General features: G+C 34.4%; 1 protein-coding gene across 1 annotated transcript; it reads right to left on the minus strand.

The window, feature by feature from the left end:
• Positions 1-3,797: 3,797 nt before the first annotated feature.
• On the minus strand, positions 3,798-21,133 carry Uhmk1 (U2AF homology motif kinase 1). The gene is made up of 8 exons (XM_047550170.1): positions 20,700-21,133; positions 19,184-19,476; positions 18,312-18,503; positions 16,193-16,287; positions 13,059-13,135; positions 12,871-12,969; positions 11,146-11,234; positions 3,798-10,585 (listed from the first exon to the last, which is right to left on the minus strand). The coding sequence occupies exons 1-8, from the start codon at positions 20,965-20,967 to the stop codon at positions 10,439-10,441; spliced, it is 1,260 nt and encodes a 419-aa protein (XP_047406126.1). The 5' UTR covers positions 20,968-21,133; the 3' UTR covers positions 3,798-10,438.
• Between the last annotated feature and the right edge of the window lie 1,103 nt (positions 21,134-22,236).

Raw genomic sequence — 22,236 nt, forward strand, 5'->3', positions numbered from 1 at the left:
CCCTGGGACTTTGTCTGGGATGATGTCCAAACATGTGGTAAGCATTATTTGTCATGGAATTTTGTGTAATAAAGTTTTTAATTAAATGATCACTAGAACATTTGTCAATTATGATGGGTCTTTGGACCATAGTTTTTCCTTCTTTTTTCTCTTAAAGTCACATATTCCTTTAAATATTTTTTTTTTTAAGTTTAGGTCCTGAAATGAATGCCATTTTCAGCATGCTATTCCCCTGCCCAAAAGTGCACATCAGGTGACAGAAAAAAGATATGAAGGAAATACACTGTTTTTTCCAAATTTTCTTGAACATGGAATTTAGGAGAAAAAGAGAATTAGTGTTTTAAAATGAATCTCATGTACATATATGACTGCATGACTAATGTGATCCTACAATATATATAATCAGAAAAGTGAGAGATTATACTCCATTTATATGATATATCAAAATGTATAAATGCATTCTACTGGCATGTATAACAAATTAGAACAAATAAAAATTTTTTAAAAATCACACACACACACACACACACAAATGAACCTATCTTGGGTATGTTTGATTGTACGGAATCTTTTGACTGGCTCCTGGCTTGAAGAAGAAAAAAGTTATGAAGACATTAAATGAGACAATTGGGGAAAATGACCATATGTTAAATATTTCTGATTCAATGTTAAATTCTGAGGGAGTGATAAGGAACTGTGCTGAAATTCTTAGGGGCCAGGTGTCATATCTGGAACTTTGGTTCAGAAAAAATAGTTAAATTTACTTACATATATAAAGAGGGAGAGAACAAGAGAAAAAACAACTGCACTAACATGTTGAAAATGGGTAAAGGATATATTGGCATATGGGCATCAACTTGCAGCATCCTTCAATCACCTTCTTCACAAGGTCAGTAGACTCCTGACTTCTTTGAGAAAATTGGAAAAATATGCAACATATTCAAAACCTTATTTAACCAGACTGTTTTCTTCTTTTTTAATCCATGGAATGTTTTCAACCTACCCCACTCCTCAAAACCTTTTTTTTTTTTTTGGGGGGGGGGGTCTCAGGGATTTAACCCAGGGGCACTTAACCACTAAGCTACATCCCCAGTCCTTTAAAATTTTTTTTATATTTTGAGACAGGGTCTCACTAAGTTGCTTAGGGCCTTGCTAAGTTGCTGAAGCTGACTTTGAACTTGTGATCTTCCTGCCTCAGCCTCCTAAGCCACTGGGATTATAGGCATGCACTACTGCACCTGGCCTCAAAGCTTCTCTTGATATACAGCATGCTAATGTTCCAAGGATATAGTTTAGGGAATGATTGAGTAAACACTAGTAAGCACTTCTCTAATTTCAACTTGTTCATTTACTACTTAAACTTTGTGCTTCAGATGCTTCTTTCCTTCAGAAAATTTTATTCAGACATGTTTTAACATACAGATGTTTAGTCTTCCTTTCTTAAACAAAAATAAGCATACTAACATATCACCCTCCTGAGAGGCTCTCTTCTGCCAAATGTACAAAACCAAGACCCTTCAGGTGGTGTTAGAGGCAACCAAAAAATCTGTTTGCTACCTTGATAAATAGTTCACTTTCAGCTAAAATTCAATTGTCCCTGTTGTGAGCTTCATCTTCAAAAAATTATTGCAAAATCTCAACTTTTTTTCTCAGTCTGTAACTGGTCCCTTTTCTCTTTAAAGATCTGTGGTCTTGAAAATGTAAATATTCTATAGCCGTGATCTTTTGCTACTGGTCTGATGAATGTTTTCCAGCAGAAACATATTTCACTACTTTACAAATAAGAGGCTTGTTCAGAGGTCCTTATCATAGAGTCTGTGCCAACTCTTTACAAGTTGGGAGGCATTTAATTTAGCTAGTACTTAAATATGCAGCCTTCAATCATCCATTTTCCTTTGAATTTATCTGAGCATTTTTATTTCTATGTAAACATGCTGAAACATATATATAGACATTATAGGTAAGTCATAATATATGTATGCAGGTGACACACTGTGCATTGCACCAAAAATAGGCTTTTGGAAATATTTTAGTGATTATGTGTTGCAACTCTCATGTTCAGAGTAAGTCAACCATTTCTATTTAAAGTTGTAGAAAAGTGGATAGAACTACAAGTTACAACAGAACACCTCATGGTTTTTGTTGTTATTATTGTTTAGTACTAGGGATCGAACCCAGGGGTGCTTTACTATTGAGCTACATCCACAGTCATTTATTTTTTATTTCCAATCAGGGTCTAACTAAGTTGCCTACGCTGGACTTGAACTTGGTGATTATCCCAGTCTCCTGGATTGCTAGGATTATAGGCATGTGCCACCACACCTGGCTTAAATTAGAAATTTGCATAGCAATTTCAACAAACTCACACTAAGCGACAGAAGGGTCTTAGTTGTTCTGATTATTCTATGTAACAGAAGGAAATGTAAAAATTTTCATTTAAGACCCTACAAATCTTTTCACAAGAATAATTTACCATATTTTTATCCAAAGAAAGCCTACTTTTCCAAATTCCATTTTAAAATACTCAATTGCCAATATTATTCATGTATCAATAATTTACATTTCATAACTGTTTACTTTTGCTTTATTGTTAATTGAAATAAACTACTGAACTATCATTCTTTCACATACTGGGCCACCCACATCCAACTGGCTGCCCCATTCTATAAAATCATTTTGAACTCCACAAATACCTGGAGCAATTACTAGTCCAAGTATAATGACTGGAATTCATATCCAAATACGGTGCCCATTTGGAGCTAGAGGAACACACGTAAGAAAACTAGAGACAGTGACAAAAGGTAAACAAGATTTCATCACAGATAAGGTGAGGGGGCAGGGAATAAATGACATTTTGTTAAGAGGCTCAGACAGAAAAAAAATGAAATTTGCAGAAATATAGATAGTTTAGAATAACTAAAACAAAGATGTAAATAGGAAGACACAGATGAGGCAGGATTGGCAGGTGGAGCCATTTATATCTTATATGCCAGTTTAAGAGGGTTATGTATTATTTTGAAGACAAATGGGTAGAAGAAATAGGAAATAAAATGAAAGAACCTTAAAATAGGAAGTAGAGATGAGGAAACAAACTGCATTCTAACAAGCCTTCCCAGCTATTACACACTACAGTGTGAAATTGATGATTTAAACATTCATAATCAATAGACCAAGTTCTTAAAACAGTCTCTTACGGTGTCCCTCTTTACTTTTTCCTTTGAATTTGTCATCAGATCAGTCACTGACTTCCTCAAATAACAATCAATCCCCCTCCTGAGCAGGCTAGTACATGAATATCACCTTGAAGTTTTATGAAATGTTGAGCCTCTGCTCCCATATGTAAAAAAGAGAACATTAAACATGATATAAACTATGAAAAACAGTATCTCTCACCTAGTTGACATTCCGTAACCAAAGTTTGTTTATTATTGGTTCTTACAACATAAAAATACAACTATTGTCAAAATTAAAGTCACTTGATTAAAGCTATCCAACTTGATAGAGCCAAGATTACAACACAAATTCCAATTGTGGATTTCATTAGGCCAGGCTGTTTCTACAATACCAAGGACATTTTTCTAAAAATTAAAAAAAAAAAAAGACATTTTGGTATTGTCAATTTGATTATTTCCAAAAAATGAAAAACCATTCTTCAGAAATAGTTTAAGCTACAAAGACTTTTTCAATGATAACTTTTAGTAAAAATTAAATCATATTTAGCTATTCTCTGAACTTGAGATATTTATACTAAGTACAGAAATATTGGAAATGAAAAACCAATTATTTCATTTTTAAGCTTTATTTTATCACTCTTATCAAACACACATCAGAAAGCATATCAACAGTGCATCTTATGATGGTAAGTCAGTTTACAACAAAACTGAACAAGGCAATTGTGTTTACAGAAAAAGTTTTCAGCAAAAAGTACGCAATACAGTCCATCAAAACGCAGTGTTCATACTTTTTAGGTATGTAGGAAAGTGTAAAATAAAAGTTCTTTGCTACTCAGCAAGAAAAAACAAGTCTGAAAGACTTGACCGGAAATCAGAAATTGAGAGATTTTTGAAAAGAACTTCTTGGTACTGACACACATCTACACTTTATAGTCCCACTTATTTATTAAAAATAAAAACAAACAAAAAAACTCACAATAAGACATCACAAAGATCAGAGACCATAGTGCCAAGAAATGCCAAGACCAATTTGCTACTGAAACAACTGGTAGAATATGTTATAGCTATTCACTGTGCACGGTGATATTCTTGTAGTTCTGAGGTGAAGGTGAAACTTCAGGAGAGAATACTTTTCATAACTGGCTTTAGTTTAAGTGATCTTTCACATGTAATGATACCTTCTCATCAAAACATAGCAATTGCATAAGGGAATTTTAATATTCACAACCACCACTCCAGTGCTGACACAGGAGGCCATAGACTTAAAATTCATTGATTGCAACTGGATTTCTAAGAATGGTTAAAAGAGAGCAAAGATGGAGTCTTTTGGGGGGATTGGGAGAATCCCTTGTACCCCAGAGTCTACACTGTTAAGGAATGTTAAGTTATTTAAGATTTTTCAGAAAAAAATTAAGAATGAAAAGAGTAAATCCTTCTGGACAAGATGTGACAGCTTTACTCTCTGTAAAATAAGTGATCTATAGAAGTGCAGAATAACTTTTAAAAATTATAATAAATAAACACTATTTAAGTTCCATAAGGTGCTGTAACTTTGCAGCTAGTGCATACTAATGCCACCCACTGTACCCAATATGCAAAGGGAAACAGAGAGATGGCTGATCCCCAGTTTCTGATCCTTGATGTGCATGAATGGTAGTGAACACCAAATACAAAAAAGCTGGAATTCAAATATTTACTATTAAAAATTAGAATAAACTGAAAATGGATATTTAATCTGGCTCTATAAACTCTTACAATAATTTTCTGGAGAAGCAACAACAAGGAATGTATAGGAAAGGCAATGTTTCCATTCTATAGGTACCCAGTTTGGATTTTAAAAAATAATTGATGAGTATATATAAGATTACAAATACCAGTCAGGGAGTCATTTTCTTCCCCTCATCTATTTTTTTTAACCCTTAAATTTGGTAGTCTTCTGAAAATATGTGCTAATAAAATAACTATAGATAATTCAAATGACTGAAGAAATTTTGAATTCATACATGCATGATTTAAGAATACCTCACTACATTTGCTTTTATACACTCACTGTCCCCATACCATGAATGTAATTAAGGAGAGATAAACTAAAAGAGGAAGGCAATTCCAATCTGGGATAAAAAGGCGACTACAAATAATTCTGACATCAATAGCTTATAGTAGGAAGTAGCTCTGATTTTCATGCAAGGGCTTCCCAAAAGAAACAAAAAGAATCTGAACAATTCTGTTTTGTTTTTTCAGAATGTGACTTATTTTCATTATACAAAGTAATATAATGAAATAAGCTCTCTTCTGCACTACAAAGATTAAGGCAAATTAGAATGTTTCTTTTTGCCTTTAAATTAAAACATTATGAACCCAGTTCATAAAATATACATGGTCTTCAAAAAGTCATCAAGTTTTCTTCAGGTTACTGTGGCAGTTACCCAATTTAATGGGAAATAAAATAGGGGCAATCATTTCATAAGTTTCCTGTGAACTCCAGCATTTATGGTGCCACAAGCACAACTGCCATGATTATAATTCTCCGAAAAGCACAAATAAAGCAAATAAAACAATAATCTTCATAAGCAATACAAAGAACAACAAAAGTGCTAGCTATACGAAAATAAGAATCTCATATCAGGAGAACAAAGTTTGTGTAAACTATGTATCTTATATCCTGAAGATCACCTTAATGACCACCTATAAAATATAAAATTTCCTAAATGCTCTCTGGCTTACAGATATTTCTTTTACAGTCCATTTCTCCAATAAAATCACAGCAAAAATAGTTAAAATTGTTTACCTTCTTCTTAAATATCCATAATATTTGTTGACTGTGTATGTTGTGAATCTACTTACTGGTCATCATATAATTCAAAAATAGTAACGTTTGAGGAAAGTGGCTGAGATAACAAACATGATATATCCTGTGGTATCAGGTAGAGAAGAAGCTAACTTAAATCTTTAAAATTCTGGGTACTCTAGAAATCAAAATGTCCATGCTCCTCTATGATTAATACAAAATCTAAATATAACCATAGGCCTCAGATGAGCTCCATATAATGGACACTCAACATTTTTATATTCATTGAGAAGGCTACTAAATAATTCTAACTTGAAAGACTACCATCTCAAAATAAAGGTGATTTACTGAGCACCGTAAGAAATGGCAATTCTTTTAAGCTGACTGTGACTGAGGACTGGTCTGATTGTGATCACACTTGACAAGAAATAGAGAGCTAGAGTAATAAGTTTGAGGAAGGAACCTGACATTAAAAATGGAGCTAGATCCAAGGAAGAATTAGATTCTGCCAGATAACTGGCTTTTCCATCAGATATAATATTGGAATAAAATTAAATATGAATAGTTTTACACATACCAGAAAAAAAGATACCAGGGAAATTTTGGACTTTTTAGTTATGTGACTCAATCCAAAAGTTCTTCCAAGAAAAAGGCGTTGGTGCAATTAATCAGCATCTGGGAAGCTTTCACCCAAATGACTTTTACTATTTTCCAGGAAACAAAAGGCACTTGCTCAAATCCTTAACTATCTACACATCCTCCAGACTAAAAGTCATGATGTGATTCCATCTGTACCCTAACCTGAATAAATTTGCCCGGCATGTACCCTTGCATAAGAGTCGGGATAAAATGTGGTTACTGAGAGTCTCCCTGGCTTCCTTACCCAGTAACTATATTATTATAATTATTATCAGTTACAGCAGGGATTTTCATTAATTATTATAAAAAATAAAAAATAAAATACCATGCTGCCAAGAATAACTGATAGTAAAATTATGTTAAGATTGGCCTAATTTAAAAAGTCAGAAAACAGACCTAAGAAAATAATGTCACCTGTATTTGATGAATGAACTCAAAAGAGCCATGAAAACAGCATCTAATGAGTGCTCTAACTCTGCCTTCAATTTATTCCAGAAAAGTAACTGATGCCCTTACCAGGGCAGAGTCCAGTGTAACAAGATAGAATCAAGTATCATGCCTGTAGTTTTAACTTCCTCCACATGGCTGCACTGTTGCAGGCAGGTTAGCATATCTCAACACTCTTTAGCAGCTAGAGTCCCAAAAAGAAGGTCACACTTCTCTCAATTAAACAAAGAGAAGGATGAATGAAAGTATACTTAAGATTTTTGTTCTAAAAGCAGCCACAGTTTTGGCTCAAGGTATAGCAGAAAAGGAATTTCTCTAAAGACAGCTGCTATGTTGATGGCCATAAAACAAGGAAGACATTCAGTAGTGATAAAAGCAGATCTCTTATTGCAAGAGGACAGATTTTTTTCAATTCCTTTAAAATGCAGCCAGTACTTTTAGCTAGTTCTATCTCACTGAGGTGTCTTATCTTGTTCTCTAAATACAGCATTACAGTTTGAAGAGTGGTTAATCACTTCCTCCAAATATGTTTCTAAAGAACCCAAAATTTCCTATAAACACTTCAAATGCCTTTTCTGGGGTGAAATGTACCATGGCTATACCACGTTACAATAAAGAAGAAATTGGGAAGGTGAGTGGAAAAGAAGCACAGGTACTAATTTAGGGAAAGAAAAACTACCTGAGATAAAATCTGTCCCCAAGGGTAGGGGTTAAGTGACATGAACCCTCACCTCTTTACCCTGCCTCTCAGTAAGAGAATTTCTAGATTTTCAATAACTTTGAGGAATTCCTGTATGTATTTCATCCTTAAAGAATCATGAAAATTGCATTTCATAATATTTTGGTTCCAGTTTAAGAAGATATTTAGATTAAACTTCTGATAATATCAGTGGAGGAAGGGAGAATCTGCAAATATCATCTTTGGTAGAATAGGCTAAGAGCTATAAATGACATTTTAAATCATGGTAGGTATCTTTTTCTTTTCAATTTCGTGCTTTCACATAATATATTTAATTCAATGCATGGTTACTTAGACACATCAATTATTTCTTCAGCTCCCTTAAAAATCTACTTAGCATCTTCTGAAATAAAATTCTACAGTGTTAAACACTACATATATGTATGAATACATCTGCAATAAGATGATCAAAGAATGCCGTGAAGTACAGCATCAGTGTTAGCAGCATACTGCATGACTAAGCTTAAAAGCCTATCTGCAGTTTATTTGCAAGGATTTCTCTCTCTCTTTTTTAAGGGTAGGGGAAAGAGGTACATGTGCTAGCCTAGAATACTTGCCCTTAGAAAGAATTCATTTGTATTCCATCTTTATTGGAATATACCTAAGGACCTACTGTTTCTAAGAAGCAGCTAGCCATATAAATATTTACGTTTTAGGAAAGCTTACGTCTTCACAATATTGGTTCTACTCTTGAATTCCAACTTGAAAACAAAACAACCAATCAATCCAATCCTCAAAAGAGCCAAAATAAAAAAGAATAGTTATTCTTCCTAAGGGCATGTATCAGGGACCATGGTATGAGACCCTTTGGTAATTCATAAGTCAGCCTCCTCCTTATACCAAATTTGGCTTCATAATAAATATTAAGGGAGATCCCTGAATAATTTGGTAATGCGTTAACTAAAATTTCAAATAGTGATTGTGTGAAGAGGCAAAATAATTCATGCCCTAAAATGCAGATTCTAACTGGGCTCTCAATAATTGCGTGGCACACACAAGGAAAGCCTACATGAGGAGGCTTCCAATAGAGAAAGATATAAAAGGCTTTTTCCTGAGGGGGGAAATCAATAAATAAAAATTTCATTTAGGTAAGGAAATAGAAAAAAATTCATAATCTGTATATAACTTGTCATTTTTTTGTACAATCAGTGCTTTACAAAGGTTTCCTAATTTTTATATCTTTAAGGACAATCATATAATGAGAATAATTCATAATTACAATTCTTAAAACCATGTAATCAACCTATATCCATAAACTCATGCATACCCTTTGCAACCCTTATTCATGGATCCATTTGATTACAATGAATCCTTCTAAGATTTGAGTTTTTCTTCCTTTCTAATTCCATTTGTCTTAAATCTACACCTTTCTTTAACTTCCTAAAGTCAAAAGCCAGACCACTTGGGATGATGTTCCTCTAAGCTTTTCTTCAATTAAACAGAAAATGGAGGAAAGGGAAGACAAGGGTGTGGTGGGGAAGTGGGTGAGAGATAGAAGGAAGTCAAAAAAGGATCCTTGATTATCTGCCCTCTCTTTGCCTTTTTGTTTCCCCACCCCACTTTTTTTTTTTTTTTTTTTTTTTTTTTTGGTGATCCACTTCAATTTTCCATTCTACTTGGTAGAACCACATTTTGAGAAATCTAACAATTATCACAGGAGATTCAATATAAAAAGATGTGCCAATCAAGGGTCTAAAGAAGATTGAAGGATGGGATAATTAACATGTACCTAAACTTACTTTGTTCCAATAGATTGAAGAGTTCAATACAACCCTGGTCTAGAGACTCCAGTTTGTTCTTAGCCTCTCAGGAATGACCGTTTTGTCATTTACATTCTATCAGACAGACCAACTTTTAAAACACATACACCTTAAATCTTACAAGTGTGAAACAGATAGGGAAGAGATGGGTATAGACTGTATTAGCTCACAAGATTCACACTATAAAGTACACTGACTCAAGTTTTCTCTAGTCTTTCACACCTGCACACTCACTCGAGCAAACATACTAGACATAAAAATTGTGCAAGATCAAGCATCAGCTTTCTATTTTAAAAGCCTTAATAATAATAAAAAAATGTAGATAGGCTCACTGCAGTTTCTTTAAAGGAATATTAAGTACTACAGTACTCCTTTAAAAAAATTCACAACTCAGTGTTAAGAACACAGTAGGTAACTGCTGCTTGACAATTACTTAATATTATCGATAGCATCCAGTGCCAGATATGGATATCAACATTAAGAACCACCTGATAACATAAAGGAATAATCTGTAAGTGATGTCACCAACCCTAACAAATTTGTTAATAATACTCACTACAACATATTATTCATCCTTGCTTCATATTCACATGAAATAACTAATATCTGTTTAGGTTACATACTGAAGAGCAGCACCTGCCCTACTGCACGAAAAAAGGTTGCCCACATGGATGCTCTAAAACCCCTCAAGATATAGCTGAGAGGTCTTCTCCTACTCAGTGCCAAATGTTTTTGTACAACATTGCTTGGGCAATGACTGCACATTAGTAGGATTAAATAAATGTATGAAGTATTCCCTTAATGGTAAAGGAGTACTCCTGCATTCAGATGTGGAATACAATAATCCAGGAAATGGAAGAGGAGAAACAGGAAATAGTCCTTAGGTTACTGATTAAAGCAAGGTTTGATAAAGATATCCCCTCTTGTAGGCACTCAGCGGGTAGAATGTAGCCACAACGAATTTCCCATCAAACATCCTTCCAGTCAGAAATTTCTGAGCAGCTTTGGAATCACCAGCATTTGCATACTCAACAAAGACCTGAAAGAGGAAAGAGAAAACAAAGTAGTTCCATTTCCCTAATTGTTTTAGATCAGTGCTTTAACAATTTTAATAAATATGTTAGTCACACTCCACATAACAGTGTTTTCAGGTCCCATGAGATTATAATAGAACTGAAAAATTCACCTCACCCAGTTTTTTACTGTACCTTTTCTATGTCAAGATACAACAATGCTTACCATTGTGTTACAATTGCCTATAGTACTGAGTATAGTAACATGCTGTACAGGTTTTTAGTACAGCAACAACAGACTATACGACATAGCCTAGGTGTTTCAAAGGCTATTATCATCTAGGTTTGTGTAAGCATACTATCAGTTCACACCATCACAAAACAGCCCAACAAAAATTAAATGATAAATATAAGCAAGCATACTACAGAACTTCTTTAAAAAGTAAAAAGGACAAGAAAGTAATAATCATCCATAATGCAAAACTTAATTCTGAGCAAATTTTTGTGTATATTTTCTACAGAACACATTTAATGAAAAATTTCAATAAGTTCTAATAATTCTGCAATTATGAATACATTCACTTACTTGTCCTCTGCCAGGATTTTCCTTTGGAACAAGCAGAGACACTACTGGTCCATATTTTTGACATTCCTCTTTTACATCTTCTACAACATCTGGTTATTAAAACACAAAACAGTAACTGCTTTCACATATTAAGTATTCAACATTTGAGAATTAAAAATCAAAGAATACAGGGATACAAATCTAAGTAAGGAAGTCATTTTCCCTACCTTCAAAAATAAAGCTTAAGTTAAGGACATAATTTAATGCATTTAATACTTTTCCTTTCATATTTTAACTTTAAGGTTTTGAACAGTCAATACACTCAATAAAAAATCAAAATTAAAAAATAAGTCTTTAATCTTCCTCCCAACTTCCCAAAGCCATTTCATTCCCCTTCAAGAGAAGACAACAAACATTATCAATTTCTTCTGAATCCTGCCATAAATATCATCAGCTTATAAGTAAATTTAATTCTATATGCTTAATGTAAGAATTTAAATCTTGTATTTTCTTTATTAAACAATATATCTTTAATATTAGAGTTTTCCATATCATTACAGGAAATCTTCTCATTTGTTTTTTGGATCAGTAGTACTTTATGAACGTTTACACAATTACCTGATATGCTTCCTATTCATGAATAATTAAACTGTTTCCAAACTTTTTGACACTATAAACAATACTGCAACAGGTAAACTTACACCTATCTCACTTCACCTGTGTCTTTCTCAGTTGATATTCTAGAAATGGAATTGCTGAGTCAACTGACATGAATTAGTAATTGTTACAATTATCAACTTGCCTTTCATAAAGATTTACCAGTATAAACTTTCTCCAGCAATGTGTGAGAATGTCTTATTTTTTTATACCCTTACCAAAAGAGGGTTATCAAATGTTTTCATCACTGTTAATGTGCTGGGTAACAAAGACACTACAGTTTGGTTTGAATTAGTATTTCCTTCCTTTCTACAATAAATATTAATTGAGGGCCTACAATGTTCTTTCATGTAGGTTATGTTCCAGTGTTTCTATCTTTTGGATAAAATCCAAATTCTCAAACACAGCAATCAAGTCTATTCGATATCTGTACCTCAGCTACCATTTTAGCTTTAACCAATTGCTTTTCCCACAAATATCTCAAGATACAGTCACGCTAACTTACTGTTCTCTGAATATGCCATACTTTATCTCTCTGTTGCTTCCTCTCCAACCCCCCAACTTTTAGTCAAGCAACTCTAATTACTAACTAAGATATGATATCTACAGACAAACCCCACCAATCACTTAGACTGGGTTAAACACTCCTCCTCTTGGCTCCTGTATATTACCCTACCCTCAGATTATCACAACTCTAATCATTTGCATATAACCCCCTTATTTTATTAAAAACAGAGTAATCCCACAATGACACATAGTAAATACTCAGTAAATATATCTTTAGTGAATGAGTTGCTGAAAGCAAAAAAAAAAAACTAAAAAGGAGAAATGAAACATAGAGAAGGGCCAGAAAAGACAGACCAGAGGGAGAGTCGCTGGAGAAATTAATCTTCTTAATTAACTTGGGAAAGATGTAAAAGAGTCAAAAGGATTTTATGAATCAAAAGGAGTATTTTAGAGATCATACAGTTCAAAATTCTCATCAAATTTCCTGTAAGCTATGAAAAGTAAGAGCATTTTTTTAAATAGATGTCTACTCCAGACTTAGTTAAGAGAGACACATTAAAATATAATTTAGGAAGCACTGACCTTCATATTCCTCTTCATTCTCAAGATAATCATCATCCAGTACATTTAGCAACCTTAGGACTGGAGTAGGAAGCATCACCAGATCTTCAATATGAGGGGCTGTTGAAGTTTACCACATATGGTTAAATGTAAATCCCCCCAAATAGATTGATGGAAAAAAAAAAAAAATAAAGATAAATACAGCTTACCAAAAGGAATACTGAAGAATGGACTGCATAATGCCATTTCAGCTGGAATCCTTCTGCTTGGATCATCATGAAGCATGCTAGGGCATTAAAAATCAGTATTTTTACAATTACTGTCAAATCTTATTAAAATGTAACAATGAAAGAAAAAATGTTCCCCACAACATTAATTATATGAGCATGGTTTATTGCATCATTCACCTATAAAAATGTTATTTATGAGTAAATGGTACAATAAATCATAACACATCTATGATATATCATACTATGATTTAAATAATGATTTTGATTAATAAATGAAACATGGGAAAGTGATCCACATTCTATAACAATGAGTGAAAAAAAGTTAGAAGAATATTCAGGGTAACACAATAAAAAAGAAGACAGTGGTCGGGTAATTATTGAATCTTGTCAAATTCTCCTGATAATAAAGCAACTTGATGCAAAACCAAAAATCTATCTACAACAAAACTATAGGGATAAAAGATCAACAAGAAAACTCGTACCACATCAGCATCTATGTATAAGAAAACAGAGAAAAGCAACTGTTAATCTGATGAACTAGGGAAAAAAAACAAAACCCAAAATGTCTAAAAGAGACTCACTGGATAACACAGCAGGACAATTTGAGAAAACCAACTAAAACTACTAGGGGCTATATATTTTAATACCAGGTGAAGACAAGAGATCCTCTGTAAAATTTGAAGGAGCTGGAGAAATCCAGACACTGATACCTCTTAAAACAAACTAGCAAAATCCCAGAGTGAGAAGAAAGCTTGGAAACAGAATCCAAACTGAGCAAGATGGGGTAAAGAGAGACATGGAGACAAGCAGAGACCAGAAAAAAATCAAAGGGTGGGGAAGGGGAAGAAGATTTCAGAAAAAGACTTTATTTTGAACATTGCATTTAGAAAAAAAAAAAAAAGGTGAGCTCTGTATAATTAGAAAAGCTGTTCCTACTATACCTTCTATCAGCTTAGGAAAACAAATTTCACAAAAAATGTGCAACGGTAAAAGAATTATAACAAGTTTATTATATAAAATAATTGAAAAATAATACTTCATAGACAGTGATCACATACTGGAAAGATGAATATAATATGAAGGAACACTATAATCTACCATTTCAAAATAAGCTGGCATTTTAAATAATATATGATTAAAAGAGTAACAAAAATCAAAATTCCCCAAAATGAGGTAAGAACACTAAGGAAAGAATTAGAAATTTTAAAAGGATTTAATAAAATAAGATTATTCTAGAGAAAATGCAAGAAAGAAACAGAAGACAGAAAGATGAACACTTTTACAAATCAAAAAGAAATAATGAAAGAGAGAAAACAGATTCAAAGAGAGGTAATAATACCGAATACAGAGGAAAAAAATCCAACAGTCATCAAGCGCCTGGGAAGAGGAAAAAAAATCAAAGAAATATAACAAAATACTAAAAATTGTAAAATTTAAAAATAATTTTCTAAAAAAATATGAACTACACACTGATTTGCATCTCATGTTCCTCAAACTACTGAAACAATCAAATTAAGATATATTCTAGTAAAATTAATAGACTTTGAAGGAAAAAAGGATGGAATGTGAAATAAACAAATGAGAAAGTATGAAAGATCCTAACTTCATGATTATGTTCTAATTTTGGCATTCCCTTTGTTCTTAAGAACCAGTATCCTGATGTAGAAGAAAGAAGATACAGATACAAAATAGAAGGAAAGTAAAAACATCTGGTAATGAATTTGAATTAGAAATATCAGCATGAACTGTGTTAACTTAAAAGGAGGTGTAAAGGCAATGACCACCCCAGCAATAGGTAGTCCTAATACCCAGAGCACGGTTTTAAAATACGTATTGTCTATTAAAAGAAATCAGGCTTCTTGGAAAAATGACTAAGTCCAGGTCTGGGACAAAAAAATACATAAGATGAACTAGGAACACCTCTCAATATTATATAACAAAGAAGCTATCAAAAATAATATTTGCCAAAACCAATATGTAGAGACTTCCCTTTCATAAAAGGATGGGACAATTTTGGCTTTTAATAGGATAAAAACTGCAATGGATTATAACACATCAAATATATTTAAGTCCATTAGTTTATAATGATACTTAGAATATTTTTTCCAAGTACTGGGGATTGAACCCAGGTGCTCTTTACCACCATGGAGCTACATTGCCAGCCCCTTTTATTTTGACAAGGGGTCTAAGTTGTCCAGGCTGGCCTCAAACTTGCAATTCTTCTGCCTCAGCCTACTAAACAGTTTAAACAGTTGGGATTAAAGGTCTGTATCACCATGTCCTGCAAGACCTTGAATTTTTTAAAAAAGAATAATCACTTCTGGAGACCAACAGGAACCAATTCATTCAAGAGAGAATCAAGTTTTTACTTTATTTTTGGTTAACCAAATGAAGAACAAATGGCAAAATAAGAACCTCAACATCTGTAACAGATCTAAGCATTAAGAACCAAAATTGCTAACTCATAAAACTGAGATAAACACATTTTGTTCCACCTTATGAGAGAACACAATACCATCCACAGTTTTGAAAATAATTAATCAAAGCCTCTACCAATTTAGAGGAATAAACAGATATATGGGGCAGGTGCAACTCAGCGGTAGAGCACTTGCTAGTATGCACAATGCCCTGGTATTCTAACCAGAGAGTTCTGGTGGTAATTATAAAATATAATTAAAACCTACCTTATTCAAGACTTTTTCCCCTGCAGTCCAAAAGCACTCAGTCTTCAGTTATTAAAGACTCTTATTTATTTATTTATTTATTTTTTAAAGACTCTCTTTTAAAAACCTATTTTCCATCAAGTATGAAGAGTATGCAAGAGGTCAAAACTATGTGCCACAGCATTTGCCTTCTGGTGAATAAACAGCTATAAGGAAGAACTTAACATATGGTACCTGCCAGGACCAAAAGAATATTCCTTTGAAAGTAAATTTTGTAAAACTATTTGAATATATTTGGTTCTCAATGAGAAGCTAGCCTACACAGAATATCTAAAGTTGCTTTAGAAATAAAATCAAGAAAATCACAAATAGTAATATAAATCCATTCAGGAAAAAACAGCTTCACATAGTAAATGTACACAAAGCAAATTTACAATGCAGACAAAGTACCTTTTGATAAGGTCTCTTAGGTGATAGGCTGGAATTGCAGCATTCACCACTGCTTTACTGGCAAATATGTGATCAATAATAGCAGAACTATTTGCCTAAAAAAAGGAAGAAATACCTTTCTTAGGTTATTAAATTCAGATTGTATTTATTGAGTACTAGGCATATAACACTGGAGAATAACATGCAACAGAAAACATTCTCTTCTGAGAGTTTATAATCTTAATGGAGGAGACTATATATATAATCATGTTTCTAGAGACGAGAATATTTTTTCTCCATTCTTAGTACCAAACTATATGTGGTACTCAATGAACCTCTAGATGAATGAATAAAATCAAAGAACTAGATAAAATGTGGTTCAAAGTGAGAAACTGGATGTGTAACAGGTGAGTCTAGTGACTGAGTCTTCAACTGATTTTCAGACAGAAAAACTATCACTCAGAAAATGAGAAAGTATTACTACTTTTTGTTACATTTATCACATTATTCATACTCTAAATCTTCAAGGAATATAAAATTTTTTCTTCAGTACTATGACAACTCAGCATGTGAAATTGTGTACATGAGTAAAAAGACCTAATACCATCATTATCACCAAAATTTATTGAATACCTACCACAGGCCATTAAATATGCTAAAAACTAAGTCAGCATTTCTTTTTAAAGTTTGATACTCATGTATGTTATTATTACCCTCAATTTACAAAAAGTAAAGTATGGTTTAACAAACCCTTAGAGTATGGTTTAACATAACTTAGTAAGAGGTGAAAATAAGTTATGAACCCTAATAGTTTGACTTCAGAGTCCACATGGCAATTGTCTCTATAAAAGTGATAAAACAAAATAATATTGTTTTACCTTGATAGGCTTATATTTTGGATTCCATTAGTACATATCATTCCTCTAAATTTCACACAAATTTGACTATAACCCAGGTCTGATGAGCTCTGGGTCAAGCAGATACAATCCAAGGGTTCAAAGATAGTCAAAGCTAATTCAAGTAACAGATCAACACTTAAATTTAGTACTAGAGAAATAATAATAAGCCTCTTGACTAAATAGTTGCCTAAACTGTTTTGAATAAAAGAAAAATACTGGTTTTACTTCCATGGCAGCATTTGTCAGCCAAAAATAAGCATTGAGATATGCCTACTAGGCTGTTAAGTATTCCTTGGGAGGGAGGAAGTTAATGAAAATAAAACTATAAATTATAATAGTCATAAACTATGTATTAGATATTCAAAATATACTTGTTGCTTAATAGTAAAATACTTAATATCAAATACTTGTCCTTTAATATCAAAGCCAATAATTTGAAAGCATTTTATTATTTATCAAACCTCTAAGCAAAAAGATACTGATGTCATCACATCAAAGTCCCAAAATAAGTTTGAAAACATACTGTAGTTATTTCTTCTTGTAAACATACACAAAGCTCATTCAAAAGTCAGAAGTTTAGAACTTAGAATCCATGTTCTCACAGAAACAATGAAATAAGCAGTGGTCACATGGTATATAAATAAATATCAAGTAACATGGAACTGTGGAAAACACTCTAATCTTTACATAGAAGGACCAAAATTTGGGACACAAGTCTAAAACACCTATCTGTATGATCTGGAGCAAGCTGTTTTACCTATCTGTGTCTCCAGTTTTCATTTCTAAAACAAAAATAACCAATATTCAATCTATCCTCAAAGAATTATTGGGAGAATTTAATGAGATTGTGCATTAAAATGCTTTTTTAAACTACAAAGTTTAAAGCATTATGTAAAGATTATCATTTAACCTATAGTTTATGGTTCTATTAGAAATAGTTCAGAACCTAATATAACTAAATTACTAAACAAAAAAATCACTTTTGCTTCTTTGGGAAAATGCATTAATTCGAACATTTTATCAAACACTACTACATGCCAGGACTCAGCAAGGACCAGTGAAAATGCAATGCTCATTAGCCTGTGGATAGCCATACGAGTGATTAATGGCATTTAAGGTACTGTAAGTATGACAAGAGTATGGAGGAGAGGATGCAACTGGATTCCCCAATTAGAATTATCATAAATTGAATACTCTTAAATTAATTAAGGACTCCAAAGCAAAATACTAGTGGAATTTACCTTCCATTCCTGAGATCTAACTGTATGTTTCAGTTTCATTCCTGAGAACATTTCCAGTAAAATGATTCCTAGGCTCCACAGATCAACAGCTGAGGTGCATTCTGTATCACTCTGCAGGCCAGCCTGGGCCAAGCAATTTTGCAGTTCTGCTTCTGGAGCCCGGTACCCGTCTGTCTGAATATACTTTACATCCTAAAGAAGATGAATACATATTACAACCAATAAAAAGTTGCTCACTATCATTGTAACATTTACAATGTATCTAGTTCTCTAAATGTGGAGTATAACACTGCCAAACTGAATGCCAAAATTTTCAGTCCTTGGTTACCACAATTCTTTGGCTCATTAACTGGGCAGTTCCTACAGGCAAGTTGTACACTTTCCATACTGCTGCTCATAAAGAAGTCTTCTTTAGATAGTTTACCTAGTAAGCACTGCTGATAAATAAGAACACTCTGCAAAGGGCTGATAAATCATGGAGAATGGAGGCTGTGCCAGAACTATCACATGCATTCTGCCATGAAATAGAGCACCAACACTGAAGACACCAGGAACAGTAACTCAGCAATTAACCAATTGCTCACAAAATAAAAAAAAGTAAAGTATTCTATGTAGGTTAAGTCCTTTTATTAATTCCTGAGGTCTCTTGTAACTCACTAGCTCTTTCTACCTGACCAAAACATGTCCTTTTTTTTTTTTTTTTGCATGGTGGGACTGAAATTCTTTTGCTTTGTCTCATCTCTAGCATTTCAGTATTTTAGACAGAAATGTCTCCTCAGTTCTTTCTAAACTACCTTTGTTATTTAAAAATATTTGGTTTAGACCACTAGATTTTTAAACTATAAGGGGAAAAAAAAAAAGATATTTCTTACCTGATTGCCTTCTTTGAAGCTAAGTCCAAAGTCGATGAGTTTAAAACATTCATTCTCTCCACTCCACAATATGTTACGTGGCTTGAGGTCTGCATGGACGTAACCCTCATGATGAAGAAAAGCAAGGGCCTCCAGAACATCTCTGGCACAATGCTGTATCATCCACATGGAACAACCCTGGTGACTGGAATATAAAAGTAATTCCGAAACACTGACATCCAGGAGTTCAAGCAACAGACAGCGCGATGGCACATTTGGAGAGAAGTGGATTGTAAAGACTCCATATAAAGTCACTAGAAAAAGAAATGAATTATAATAATTTAAAAGCAGACTCAGAGTAAATTACTAAAAGCAGATGACTCTGCAATGCAAATCTGGGATAGGATAACTCTGATGAGTAAGCAAGCTTCCACTATTTTCCCCATGAATAAGAACTTTAGACATAATAAAATTAGATGAGAAAATCTTCAACAGCTGATTTCACCATATATTCAGTGGTGGGTGCCAGGCAAAAATTATTCAGAGTACAAATAGAAACTCTCTTAAAAACAAATTGAAGATTGCTTCTTGACCCAAAACAGCACTCTAAATATTGAAAGAGATTAAAACTTTCTAGACCACACTTAAACCTAAACTTGCAGAGATTCAAAAAGTCTTGAGACCTGCAAAAATTTTCCTTCAATGTCAAGGTTATTGTGATACACCATTTTGCCAGCTTAAAAAAAAAAAAATTAAAAAATATACAGTACTAACATTAGGAAATTCGTCCCTAACATAGTATTATAAAAAAGGTCACTTTATTTAAATTTAAAACTTTAAATACTTAAATTAAATATGGATTATACTTGCCGGGAAGTAAGGCTTTTCTTTATTAACCAAAGCTATAACCAATTGTAAGTTCTCTGGTGGTGTAATGACAATGGAGATTGTTTTCATAGATCAATCATCAGTGATCATTATATAGCTTACATTTTGAATATCTGAGTCATGAAAGTCTTACTAAAGCAAGATGTTCCTAAATTTCCCACTTCCATAAGGACTGAGTCATGTCTTCCATACTGAATAAATATATGTATATATATATACTTATATATATATATTGATATCTATGTGCTGTTAGCATTGATGTCAAAGTCCTAGAATAGTTCCCATTTTCTACAGCATGCAAAGATGCAAAAATTTATACACAAGACATGACAATCTGGCAAAGGCGTACCTCCTTTTACTGAAGAAGATACTTCTCTATGCTAATAAGTGCGACAATTTCCGATAAGATCCGAGGTAAAAGGGACCTACTGAGTATCTACAATGTGACACTGTACAAAGCAGACCACCACTCCACTGGACTGCAGACAGTAAAAATGTGAAAGGAGGATGGGAAAAGGGTCGGTATCAGATGATAACGAGAGGGCCAGACCCACTTCTCCGGCCTAAAGGACTAAAGGCAGGAAGCCAGGCTGAGGAAGTAAATGCTTGGACTGGGTCCTAAGAAGAGAAGGAAGGCAGTGACAATTACCGATGTTCCTGTGACCCTGCAACTGCTCCAGCGCCGCCCTCTCTTTGCGGAAACCATACTCCGCTGCTGAGGCCGCAGCCCCAGTGGTTCCTGGAGGCAAGAATTGCTTGAGCGCGCCAGGGGGCGAGCCGGGGGTGCCGCAGCAGCGCACGCGATACACGGAGGCCGAGGAGCCGCTGCCTAGGCGGCTCTGTACCTGCCACAGCCGCCCGAAGGCCTCCAGAAACCGCGGTGGTTCGGCGCCCCACGCACAGCCGGATCCCGCCATGGATATGGGCTGAGGGCTGACACCGGAGCTGACAGGACGCCCGAGGCAGGCCAGCAGAACCCGCGGTCACATCCCCGCCAGCCGTACCAGCGGCTCCGCAGGGAGGGGCCTGCAGCCGCCTCGCCAGCTCCCGAGACCTCAGGCCGCCATGACACCGGAAACCTTAGCGCACTCGGTCTCAGAAGCCGGAAATGAAGGAAAACCAATCCTACAGGCTGGAGGAGGAGGGCCCAGAAGGGGCGGGGTCGGAGAAAAGGACCAAGTAAAGAAATTAAACTTAATTGTCGGGTTCCTGCTCTTCCAGGTCCAGTGCTAATGTATGCCACTTTCGCATACATGACCTGGTCGTTTGTCTTATTGAGGCATTCTACCTCACCAGCAGGAACCCAAGAAAACAAAACTCGTCCTAATTTCTCACAGAAGGACTCCCAAGAGAAATATCCCAAGTTACCAAAGGAGAAGACTTTCCATCATCTCCAGACCCGAGATCTCTGGTAACCTTAATTAGATGCCAGATGCTTGTCCTTCTGTGTTCACCTTGTCAGTACCTGCTTTATCAAATAGCATCTACATTAGCAAAAGTGGAACTGTAACCATCTTATATTTTTTCATTCTACTGTTTTACACATTTAACAAAAATTTACTAAATAGCAAATGTGGCAAATATGTATCTCAGTCCGCAAACTAGGGTTTGTTATAAATGTAGTCTTCTTTTCAGTAATTACTTTTTTAAGCCCCTTTCTTATGAAGTGGCACAGTCTCAGACAATTCACCCCCATCTTGGTTCTCTTGGGTTTTGTCTAAGTTTCTAGCTAGATGAATGGCTTGTGTAGTGCCCAGTGGAGAGGTTAAGAAGCCACCTGCTTTTCGGTGTCATCAGTCATCAGTTCTGGTTGCCACTGAGATATGCTTGATTTTTGTCTGTATGACCCCTTCAGAATCTGGAATAGGGAGAGTTCTGTGCACTATCTTACTGTTTCTAAGAGGCATTTTCTATAAGTCTGAAGTCCACACAAAGCTATTGAGGGCTTTGGCTTTTGGAATACAAAAATCAGGTAAAGACTCCACAGGCCTTTGTGATTTGCAACCACATGGCTCCTCGAAGTGCATGAGTAATTTGCTTATATAGAGGAAGGGCAAAATGGAGAAACAAGGAATGAGTAAGCTGCATTAAGTCTTGAATACAAGGAAGAGATAAAATAGAAATGAACTCTGATTTCAAGGAACTTGAGTTGTTAGACATGTACGATATTATGATCCAAGATATAA

The sequence above is a fragment of the Sciurus carolinensis genome, chromosome 1, assembly GCF_902686445.1.
Source record: "Sciurus carolinensis chromosome 1, mSciCar1.2, whole genome shotgun sequence".
Classification (NCBI taxonomy): Eukaryota; Metazoa; Chordata; class Mammalia; order Rodentia; family Sciuridae; genus Sciurus; species Sciurus carolinensis.

Coding starts and splice junctions, on each gene's coding strand:
- Uhmk1 (XM_047550170.1), bottom strand. CDS start 20,967: ATGGCGGGATCCGGCTGTGCGTGGGGCGCCGAACCACCGCGGTTTCTG. Junction 19,477..20,699: donor GCAGGGTCACAGGAACATCG/GTAATTGTCACT, acceptor TTCTTTTTCTAG/TGACTTTATATGGAGTCTTT. Junction 16,288..18,311: donor TTAGATCTCAGGAATGGAAG/GTAAATTCCACT, acceptor TCCTTTTTTTAG/GCAAATAGTTCTGCTATTAT.